At 43.0% G+C, this 11660-nt stretch overlaps 2 protein-coding genes across 2 annotated transcripts; one reads left to right on the plus strand and one right to left on the minus strand.

Moving 5' to 3' along the window:
• Positions 1–607: 607 nt before the first annotated feature.
• Positions 608–5202, minus strand: inc (BTB/POZ domain-containing protein inc). Its single transcript, XM_020951773.2, has 5 exons — positions 4375–5202; positions 3176–3361; positions 3051–3116; positions 2807–2991; positions 608–2532 (listed from the first exon to the last, which is right to left on the minus strand). The coding sequence occupies exons 1-5, from the start codon at positions 4558–4560 to the stop codon at positions 2520–2522; spliced, it is 636 nt and encodes a 211-aa protein (XP_020807432.1). The 5' UTR covers positions 4561–5202; the 3' UTR covers positions 608–2519.
• On the plus strand, positions 4782–5960 carry LOC110183549 (uncharacterized). Its single transcript, XM_086827498.1, has 2 exons — positions 4782–5462; positions 5531–5960. The coding sequence occupies exons 1-2, from the start codon at positions 5360–5362 to the stop codon at positions 5863–5865; spliced, it is 438 nt and encodes a 145-aa protein (XP_086683624.1). The 5' UTR covers positions 4782–5359; the 3' UTR covers positions 5866–5960.
• Positions 5961–11660: the final 5700 nt, after the last annotated feature.

An 11660-nucleotide genomic window follows, 5' to 3' on the forward strand; every position in this document is an offset into this window, starting at 1 on the left:
ATTTTTCGGAAAAAAGGAAAGGTGTTACATCATGAAAATGTGCAAAAATCGGACAAAAGATGGCATTTTAAATGGAGTATGCAGTTGTGTTAACATATGAAAAACTATCACAAAACAGCTTTCCGATTTATATTTAAGGCCGATTTGGTTTAGTTATGAGATTATTAAATTTCGTTTTTTCTGCTTTCCATAATTGAACAAATTGTTTATCTTTTATAATTTAAAGAAATCAAACATTCAAATAATAAATCAATTTGTAAAACCAAGAACGCGTTTTTAGTTATCCTTGCCCTCATTTCCCTGCTACGGTAAGCTTTCTAAGCAAAGCATTTCATTCAAGTGGGTTTGGTTTAGAGCTTGTGTGCAGGTTTCACAACCATGTCCTTTGGACTTTACGGAGAGCATTGTCCTTGCTACCTTATATACTTAAAGCTTGCAGAGCTTTCGGATTCAAAAGGAGTTTTCTTCTCCACCATTATAAAATTTAATTTGTCTTTAATGTTAGTGATATGAGGATATTGAAGCATATCTTGGGATCATATTATTTATTTATTAAAAGTAGATTTCTTTTAGACCTTTCATCGGAAAATTAAACAGCGTAGAATTGTTTTTGTTTTTTAGAAAAGGATTTCATGTTTATTCATACATATTCATATTTATATGGTTTGTTGTGTGGGAATCGATCGTCGGCGAGGATCCGCTCCTCCTTGTGTCCTGTGTGTAGAGAAATGTGTGTGTGTGAGTGTGTTTGTGTAGACTTGGACTGGAGTGGAGAGCTGGCTGTGAGTACATCCTTTTTGGGGGTTGGGTGTTAGGGGTTAAGGTAACAATTAGATGGGTCTTAGCGTTATCTGAATCTTATATTGATTAAGGTTTCGGTTTCTGTATATATATATATATACTTATATATATTAACTAGCTGTACTTTTCTTTTCTCTTGTTTTCTTGTTATTTCTCCTGCTCTATTTTCCGTTCTGTATTTATTTATTTAATGTTTCCATCTGTATTTTGTATTGCTAATACTCGGTCGCTGCGCTTCTACTTGCTAGTGTAAAGGTTCTCCTGCTCATTTGCCTGCATTCTGCCGAAACAACAATCTTTGTAAGCATATAAGTTTTATATATAGTATATATAATGTATATATAATCTATATAATCGCACGTAAAATAAGTCAAAATGGTTACAAAATGGGTACCGAGAGTACGAGTACGAGTAGGTGGCGACATTCTGTTTACCCCGTTTTTCGTGTTCGTTTTTCGTTTTGCTTTCGTGTATAAATTAGTATCTATTTAAAAATTATATACATTCATGTACTTAACATATCCTCGTCTCTAAATATTATATCAAGCCAGTGTTGTTTTGTGTCTGTACAAAAAACGTCGCCGGTTAGGTAATTCGCTCAACACCTGATCATCTTTCCCTCAACTTTGCTTTCCTCTCTTCTCATTTTGCTGTTTTCTTTCTTTCCTTTTTTTTTTTGAGTGTGCAAGTTCACATAAATTCAGTCGTGATTCAATTTGTTTTCCTTAGTTTTTCTCTCTTAATTCATTTCTTCATTAAAGTTGATATCCTTTTGGTTTTGCATTTGCTTTTAAATCTTAAATAAAGCTCAAGGTAGGTTAAAAACCGGGCCTACACAACGCATACACACGCAAACACACACACACTCACGCATGTACTACAATTAGCAAGGGGACGGGGGATGGGGCATGGGGCATGGGGCATTTGGGGCATGTTGTTGCTCTAGACCCCTTTTCTCGGACATGTGTGTAAATGCAGCTTAAACCAAGGGGGCATTGCGTCTAGTTTATGTTTATTGTAAGCACGTTAAAAACTACTAAGACTAAGCCTACAAAAACACTTGTTTTTTTTTCCCGTTTACGGTGTATATATGTATATCCGCTAGCTTATTGTACGCCCCAAGCAGCTGAGCTACCGCTTCAGCGGAGGATCGCCAAAGGAAACCCCTTAAAAGCGATGCTCAGAAGCTGACAAAGCGGGGGAGCTGGTTTCTAGCTTGGTTCCAGTTGGTTCTCACGTCTCTCTCGGGTTGAACACATGCAAGCACACACACACTGCACACACACACACACACACACACACACAATCTACACTCTACTACACACGCACACGAAAGAGAGAGAATCGCAGTGAATAGCTGTTAACTTAGTCTCGAATGCAAATTGAAGCGTGTCGATGGTCTACCCCCAAGGATAACCGATGATGCTTTGAGCCTGAACTGATCTCGTGTGTGGTGTGTATCCAGTATGTGAAGGTGTTGGTAATGGGTGCTCCTGCTCCTGCTGTCTGCTGTGCTGAGGCTGAGGCTGTGGCTGTGGCTGTGACTGTGGCTAGTTTCCTAGTTTCCTTGGCTGCTCTTCCAATTGGTGTTTTTGTTTTTGTTTTCTTTTTTTTTTTGGGTTTGAGTTGGGTTTATAGGTTTTGTGGTTTGTGGTTTCTGGTTACTTTCTTGATGATGGTTAGCTCTCGTTCTCAGTTTTTTATCTCAGGGGTTCTGCTTAAATTCCAAGACTGCAATTAAACAGAGAGGGCGTGAGCACAGGAGAGAAAGAAAGGGAGATAGAGAGTCAGTGGAAGGAGTTGAACTTAGACTTAGGTTCTTCTATATCTCTAGATCCTATATACAAGTCTCTACGTCCAAGTATTTTGTGCGTTTCTAGTAAAGCGGCGACTCTGTCGTCGTCGCCTGGTAAGTACACGGATATGCCTCTTCTCTTCCTCGCATATAGAGTACCATAAAGTACAGAGTAATACAGCGTTTTCTCTAGCTTTTGTTTTTGCTTACATTCGCGATCCCTTTTGCTGCAGGACCTTGGCCCGATCGTTGAGCTCTAGCTCACGGCCGGCCGTTGTGCCGCATTCCTTGGAGACCACGCAGAGGAACTCATTGTTTTCAAAGGGCCCATAATTGCTATACTGCATGCTGATCAGTTGCTCGAAACGCCAGCCATCCGAGAGCGTTGAGATCATCTGCAAAGCAAGGAGAAAATGATATTAAACTGAAGCTTTTGGGAATTCCACTCACTTACCTGGGTCAGTTCCTGTTCGCGGCACTGCAGCACACGATACACACGCTTCTTGTCCGCGTGTGGTCGCTAAAAGGCAAGCGAGAAGCTTTATTCAGATCTCGAAATGGTGTAAATTGTAGCCATACCTGATCCCTGTGATGGATGCACTCCTTTAGCAGGGCTATCAGCTGTGTCACATTGTAAAATTCGGCCTCCTCGAGCACTCCCTCCTCGGAGACGCCATCCAGTACGAGTTTGCCATGGCGCAGATAGTTGAGAACGGGCGCAAAGTATTTAGGATCCCGGTCGATCAGATAGGCGCCAGTCTCGTCCTTGAAAAGGATTCCGAAATTAGTCACTGCGTATCCGCAACCACCCCACGCAACTATTGGCAATGTGTCAGTCTTGAGTAATGCCGAGTGTCACCGCTCGGCGGTCGCTGCACATGCAATTGTTTACGTGGGCACCCGACTGTCTGGCTGTCCATCAGTTGGAATAAAAACAACAGCTTCCTCCATACCCCCCCCCCCACACACACACACACAGCCACAGCCACAGCCATTCCCCCATCGTAGTGAACGATAGACTGCTGCCCATGCCTCGTTTGTTTTCGGTCTTCCAACAATTTAAGCGCCCATTTAGGCAAAGGTAATCGGCTAAAGGTGGCTGTTTATGTGGTCGGGGTTCGAGCTGCCTTAATTGGTGGGTGTGCGTGGAGCAGCAGCAGCAGCCCGGGCACAGAATTTAATCAATAGCAAGAGTAGGAGGAGGAGAAGGAGGAGGTGGAGCAGGAGAAGGCGGAGCCGGGTTAGAGGCAATAGCTGAACCAAAAGTGCAAAAACTTTTTATTGAAAACTATTCAGCGAGTGGAGGAGGAGGAGGAGGAGGAGGAGAAGGAGACGAAGGCAACATTGGGTGGGCTGGCTATGCGAGGAGGTTGAGTTGTTTACACAAAAATGGAATATTAGCTTTTGGAATTCCGCTTTTCCGCTTGCTTCCATTGGCAATGCCGCGGTTTCGGATTTATGGCATAAAATGTTTTGCTTGTGATTAGTGTCATGATGATTATTTTGGTCGCGTGACCTTCTGGCCATCGCCCAACGCCCCCACTAGGCGGCCCCAAGGACTCGACGGAATCAGGGCACTGCTGCTGCTGCTGCTGCTGCTGCTTCTAGTGCTGCAGTTAATGTGGGACACGCTCTGCTCTGCTCTGCTCTCTCTCTCTCTATTAGTGGCTAGCGCTCTCTGGCCCAGAAAAGGCTGTGACCTGCATGGGGTCACTCCGGGGGCCCCAACTCCAGCAGGAGAGGGAAAGTATAGAAGTAAAGAGAGCTTAGAAACTCACCCGATCTGAATTCAAATCGCTGTCCTCCTGAATCAGGCGGGATAGAAACGAATTTGGGTCACGGGACAGCGTCGTCTTTGTGGTAAGGAAGTAGGTGCCACCCACGTTCAGCTTGACCCACTGGTCGGTGCCCTGCTTTTTTAGCACATTGGGGCTCTTCCGTGAGTTGATGAACACGGTGCTCATGTTGGGGCTGCTGCTTAAAGTGTCCAGTTCTTGGGCTTTTTTTTTCCTGCACCTGGCAGCTTCTCCTCTGGCGCTGCTGCTGCTGCTGCTACTTCCTCTGCCTCTGCGCCTCTGCCCTTCTAGCTGCACCTGCTGCTGCTGCTGCTGCTGCCTCCAGATCCCTTGGCGGACTGGGTTTCGCTCTACAGCTTCTGGTTTTGATTCCGTTTTAAGCCCAGCTCAGTCTTCAGCGCTTCATGCTCTTCTGCGTTCGCGTCTTTGTTGCGTTGTATGTTTTTTTTTTTTTTGTTGTCTGGCCTCTGCCTGGGTCGCTGTCGCTGCCTCTGCCGCTGCTCTGCCTCTGCTGACGCGTAGGTGCGCTACTGCTGCCACTTCCGCTGCTTGCCTGCACTGCTGCACCGTTCACGTTTCACTGCTGCACACAATTAGTTCACAGAAAATAAAGAAAAACTCGGTCCCGGCCACCAAGTGTAATTTAAGTTTTTTTTTTGTCGAAAAGAGCAATTTAGTGTGACAGACAACCGAGTGTGACCGCAGTCGAGATGAGATAAAAACGCCAGAGCTTGCTTACCTCAATAGGTTCAAGACCTTGATAGAGGTGCGAAACTCTGCTAATCGAACAGACTCTCGATAAATCAAAGCCTGGCATTTATCGATAGTTTGCTAACATACAAAAGCTGAGAGCTATTGAGTACAGCGCCAATTTTAAACATTGAATTTAAACGTGGCTTAGACTTAGCTTAACCACAGCTCTTCTCGCTAGTTGCTGCTTGGCTCTTGGACAGTGCAGACGATCGCCATGGACATTCTCCCTGTAGCATTGCTTCTCCTCATGGCCTGTGCCAGCGTCATGGCATCGCCCATGGTCTACAAACTGAATCCCGAGGAGAAATACGAGGCTGGTGGGTAGCCCAAGCGATTGGTTAACAAATCAAAACCTTTTAACATTGCTTCTCCCTACTGTTCCCAGACCTAGTGGCCGTCTCCTCTACGGTGATCCCGCTGACCGTCCTGGAGGTTAGCTATGGCGCCGGCGGCAAGCCCAGCGAGGAGTACAAGGCCGCCTACCTGCGCAAGCTACGCAAACAGGTGCTCCAGCGGGCGGACAAGCAGCAGCAGCAGCAGCAGCAGGAGGAGGAGGGGGCCCCCACTTTGGTGGGTCACTCCCAAGCCGCTGCTGTGGATGCCGATGCTTTGATCACAGGTGAGTCTTGCTCAGTTAATTACCAAAACACCAAACTCCAAGACTATCCTGGCCTTGCAGTTAAAACGCAACTGGAGAGGGCCAAAGTCAAGGCCGTTTGAGGCAGAGGCGGACCGGACTTGAAGACCGTGGAGTATAGCTGATGTCATGGCACTTTTTTTTTCTTTTTTTTTGAATAAAACAACCAACAAGCGAATCTTGTTTTCGTCTTCAACTTGGGCCTAATTGGGCCGTATGTGTGTGGGCGTGGCGTTGGCTAGATGGATGACGCAGCTTTTGCCGCTGGCTAAAGATTAGCCAGAGATGGAGACACGCAGGAAGCTTTTGCTCGAAGCGGAAGGATGTCTGCTGTCAACGCAATCGAATCAAACCTAATGAGGCACCGGACAAGGAACTGGAAAACTGGGGAGAGAGTTAGGAGGCTAACGATAACGATGATAACGATGATAACGATGATAACGATGATGATGATGATGGGATAACCTGCGCAGCTGCTGGGGGACTTGGCCCTGGACACAGGCTACAAAAAATCAGAGCCAGCAAAAGGAAAGTCCATCAAAGTAGGCTTCTTTGGTGTGTGTGTGTTTGTGATAGGAATGTGTGCCAGTCAATGCTTTTTTATACACGTTCCTCCTCTCTAACATCCTTTTGCCTGTTAAAGACTCGGACTCAGGTGGGAATTTTCTTTTCCTTTTCTCTGTTGCTTCCCCTGAGTCCTGTCCCTGTCCTGTGCTTCTTTGCTATCTCTTTGTGGCACCGCTTTGTGTGTCGAGCCGTCAATGCAGCTGTCACAGGCAAGTCACAAGTTGCATGGCCATTGCAGGCAAAGCGGCGTGTCATAACCAGGTGACTGCTTTCCACCCACCCACCTGGCACCTACCTATACCTATACCCATTCTTTTCCACCCTTGCCACGGCTGATTAAGCCCGGACTCAAATCCGGAAATGTTGATGATGGCAGCCAACTATTTTCGCTATTTGTGCACCCGCTCCGGGCACGTACTTAATTTGAATACAAAGGCAGGGCGGGGGGGAGGCACAAGGACACCCAGGGATGACAAGAAGGATGCCTGCACCCAGAGAGGGGGTGCAAGCCAAGTTAGCGCGGATTGAACACGGCAAGCACTGGAGGAGAAGTGTAAACTACACATAAATGATGTTGTCACTCTGTCATTGTGTTCCCCCCATTTCCCAGCCTCTCTCTTAGCCATCACAAGCAATTAATAGCTGCGCCTATTCAATATCGTATGGTAATATTGCGTATACGCCCACGCTCCATCCGCGATGTGTGTCGCTGATGATGCTCCCATCGCTGTGGATGCTGTGGCTCTTGTCGGTGACAGATGCCATCAAAATCGAGTGTCAAATCGAATGACGTGTGAAGTAATCGTTTACGTTTTCGTTTTCGATTTCCAAAGGCAAAGACAACACATCACACAAACACACACACACTCGGCGGCTTGTGAGTTTGAGATTGTGATTAAAAAACAAACCCCTCTTTGAGGACTTAAACCAAAAACAATGCTAGTTTTCACTTTTATGATTTGCTTGTTAACAGAATTGATTGCAATTGAAAGGGGATTTAAGCTTGTAATTAGCTAATGATTTTACCTTATTTTAGTTAGTAGTTTTACTTAAATAATCAAACAAAACCCCTTTCAAGAAGCCTTACAGAAACCTTCTTTAAAACCTCTCTTAGCAACGCCTAAAAAACAGACAAGCCCCATAAAAAAAATCTCAAAACCCTACTCAAAGCATAAATCGAGAAAAACCCTCAATAACCAAATTCATACTCCCCTAATAAACTAAACAAAAATTGCATATAAACCCAGTTAAAATTATATAACATATAAAAAATAAAAGTAAAAAACAAAAGCATTATAAAGACTTTTAATCGATATTTTAATATTACCCTTACATTTTAATTTTTTTGGTAATATCAAAGCTTAAATTGGCCACAACTATTTTAACTAAATTTTTATATGCAAATTTGACTACAAATCAAAATGTAAAAATTTCATAACTAAGCCAAAAACGCATTAATTTCAATTCGGAAAGCGGCCGTATGCTAATTTTTAGCAGGTTAACAAAACTGCATACTCCATTTAAAATGTGAATTTTTGGCCGATTTTTGCAAATTTTTATGATGTAACCCCTTTCCTTTTTTTACAAAAATGGGAAATTTCTGTAAAAATTTTTTTCGCCCGGAGATGGCTTAAAAGATTTGCCTGTTGATGCTGATCAAGAATATATATGATTTATAGGGTCGGAAATGACTCCTTCACTTTCTTTTAAGCGGTTGACTGAAGGTCCATTACCATTTTTGTACCGAAATTAAAAAATATTGTTAATTTAACATGAAATAACATGAAATAACATGAAAATAACATGAAATTTTTCGACAAATCAAAATTTAAAAATTGTTGATGCTGATCAGGAATATATATGGTTTATAGGGTCTGAAATGATTTCTTCACAGCGATACAAGCATCTAACTTAAGCTAGAATACCTTGCTAAAAACCCCTAAAAACCGCACAAATTTTCTCTTTCCCTGAAACCATTTGCCATGGATTCAAAATCAATTTAAAGACAATTTCCCCAAATATTTTTATATTATATTAAGGAGTAATTTATGCTATTTAAACTAATACTCTCTTGTGGCTTATAATCCCTTTTAGAGCGAGAGATAATAAACGTTCAACCACCAAGTGTCTGGTGTGGGTTTCAGTATCCTCATTTTGTGTGGGGAAACCAGGGGGAACCGGGGGAAAACCCCAATTGTCGCTACATATTGCTTCCTAATCAGCGGGAACTGGCCAGGCTCTGGGGGAATCCCATTTCTCGCTTCATTCAGTGACAGGACACAATGCGAATCCAATTCCGGGTCGAAAATAAAATGTCATTAAGGTTCCCATTTGTTTCGCTTTGGATTTGTTTTGTTGTTTGCACTGTGCGTGTGTGTGTGTGAGTGTGTGTGTGTGTGTGTGTGTGTGTGTGTGTGTGTGTGTGTGTGTGTGTGTGTGGGCGCTGTAGGCGTGGCTGGGCGTGATCTAATTGCGGATTTGGGTCGCGTTCGGACTCGGATGCAATTGGTCATCCGCCGATGGGTGCCGCTTGGTATTTGCTCTGCACTCCGGATGCTACATTTTGTGGCACATTGTGGGAATTTATTCATATGAGTGAGTGTGCCTTGGGGCAAGGCGGAAGGTTGAGGGGTTGGTGGGTGTTGGGGTGGTTTGGTAGTTGCCGTTTTCAACATAATTGACGCACGTACCGGCAGCACTTGAGCCTGGTCCAATGAGGCGAAAAATTACTTTAAACGTGGTCAGAACAGGGTCCAGTGCCACGCCCACACTCTAGACTCAAATGTCCTTTAAATGCTTCGATTTCAGGTCCTTGTCCCTCTTCCTGCTGCTGGGAAAACCCCTGGTTTACTTTGGAACCCCTAAAATCACCATCGAGCAAACAAAATTCTACTAAATACACACAGGGACACACACACACACTATATATGCTGGCTAATATAATGCAAACGAAATTATAAGAAGTCAAAGGCAGTAAAAAGGATGGAGCAGCCAGAGGAGCAGGGAGGCAGCAAAAAGGACTGCCAAGGACACCAAGGCTTCTGTCTGTCTCCATCCAAAAATCATCGGCTGGCGTAATTAATCGAGTTTTCAATGCGAACGATTCGCAATCGCATCCATCAAAGGCCTTGATCCGGGGAGGAAAAGACAGAAAACTGAAACCAAAACAGGAGCGGAAGGAGCAGGACCAAGAGCGGAAACAGAGGGAGAAGCTAGAGCGGAAGCAGCAGCCAAAACAGGATAAGAAACAGGAGCCATGGCAGCGGGGTTTTCAATCTATCTATCATAGACCTCCCCCACTCATTCAAATCTAATCAAGGAATACACGTTGCCATCTTCTGCGGGAAGTCAGAGACTGTGCGTTTTTACAGGCAATTTATTAATTTGGCAAGTTAGGCACAAAAAAAAAACAAAAAAACCAAAAAAAGGAAAACAAGGGATGCTGGATGCTGTGCCTGTGCCACAAAAGCGTTTACCCGCTGCTTTGGCTTTGGCTTTGGCTTTGCCTGAAAACCCGAAAAACCGAAACTCCCAAACTTAGGCCCAGAGACCGAGACCAAGACCGAGACCAAGACCGAGGACGAGGCCACACGATGGGCAGGGGAAAGACCAGGGCAAGGCCACAGTGGTTCCAAGCATATTACGCATACGCACCGTAAACCGAACACAAGTGTGCGATATTAGTGAAATATTAAGTATACGCCATGGGGGCCCTCAATAAATACACCAAAAACTGCTCAATTTATCATTAAAATGTACTATTAAAAGATAAGCTTTTTAGCTAATCATTTCAATTACTTTTAGAACTTTAAAACACAATTATATCCTGCACTCTTGATGAGTTTGGCGACATTTTTTGCAACCACTGTGGTTAGGAATATGCTTCTCCATAGCTGCCGCCTGGCTGCGCAGGGAGCAAAGACGCAAAGGATTCAATTAGAGAAGTTGCTGGGCCAAAGCCAAAGCCCAAAGCCGAAAGCCAGAGACAAGAGACAAGAGACAAGAGACAGTGGGCCAGCCAGGGCATCATCAGTATGGGCAGGAGCGGCTGCTGTGGCAGAAGCTGGTGCCTCAGCCAGACCGCTGAACGTGCAACTAAGTGCGCACAATCAAAACAAATCAACACGTGGTTTTCCTTGCCACACTCGAGCACTGGAGCACTGGAGCAGTCGAGGTCGAGGCGAGGCAAGGAGAGGCCCAGCAGCCGCACAAGGAGCAGGAGCAGGAGCAGGATGTGGAGGAAGGAGTGGGAGCAGCACTAGATGCCGCCTCCAGTCCACTTTTTTTTTGTTATTCATCTTTCAGAGAGCAACGCAGACGCAGAAGACCAAAGGCGGAACTTTTTTGGTTACTTGCCAGATTGAGAAATATATAAACATTACAATTCCTAACTAATTGTTCAGAAATAATTATTAAAAGTTTAATATAACTAAACTTTTTAGCTTAAAGGGGGTCAGAGAGCATTTCCGGAGAGTTTTCAAAAATGAATAGTGAAAGTTATAAAAGAAAAACATAAGAAAAGTACATTTTTTTTAAACAATTCTTAGCTATTAATATTTTTATCACATGAATAGGGAACTAATTTCGTAGTAATTTTTATATATTGTTATATTAGATATTTCTTTTAAATATTATTATTCCTGTTTAAAAAAATCTTATTATATTTTTTAATTTTTCATGTGTATTTCAGGTTATTATAATTTAAGTCAATGGCTGGCAAAACAGTGAAGGAGTCTTTTCCGACCCTATAAATTATATATATTCTTGATCAGCATCAACAGGGGAATCTTTCTAGGCATTTAGAAAAGAAATAAAAATTTTACCAATTTTTTCTAAATTTTATAAGGGGTAACATCATGAAAATGTTAACATTTTAAACTGAGTATGCAGATTTATAAAGCTGATAAAGACTAGCATAACAACGGTTTCCAAACTAAAATTCATGATTTTTTGGCTTAGTTATGAGTTTTTAACATTTTGATTTGTAGTAAAATTTCATATAAAAATGTAGTTAATATCGATTAAAAAATGGTATTCCACCTTAAGTCAGAATCTTAAAACGAAGTAAGTAAGTAAGGAGTCAAATCCGATCCTATAAATCGTATATATTCTTAATCAGCAACTTTATAGATATCCCCGGGAGAAAATTTTTTTTTCAAAAATTTCGAATTTAAAAAAAAAAAAAATTGGCAAGAATATTAATTTTAAAAGAAGTATGCAGATTTGTTAACCTATAAAAAACTAGCATAGAAAATCTATAAAAATTCAAATCTATGCATTTTTAGCTTAGTTATGAGATTTTTAGTCTTGT

Source organism: Drosophila serrata, unplaced genomic scaffold (genome assembly GCF_035046125.1).
Source record: "Drosophila serrata isolate PLE 108 unplaced genomic scaffold, ASM3504612v1 contig_176, whole genome shotgun sequence".
In the NCBI taxonomy this organism is placed as follows: Eukaryota; Metazoa; Arthropoda; class Insecta; order Diptera; family Drosophilidae; genus Drosophila; species Drosophila serrata.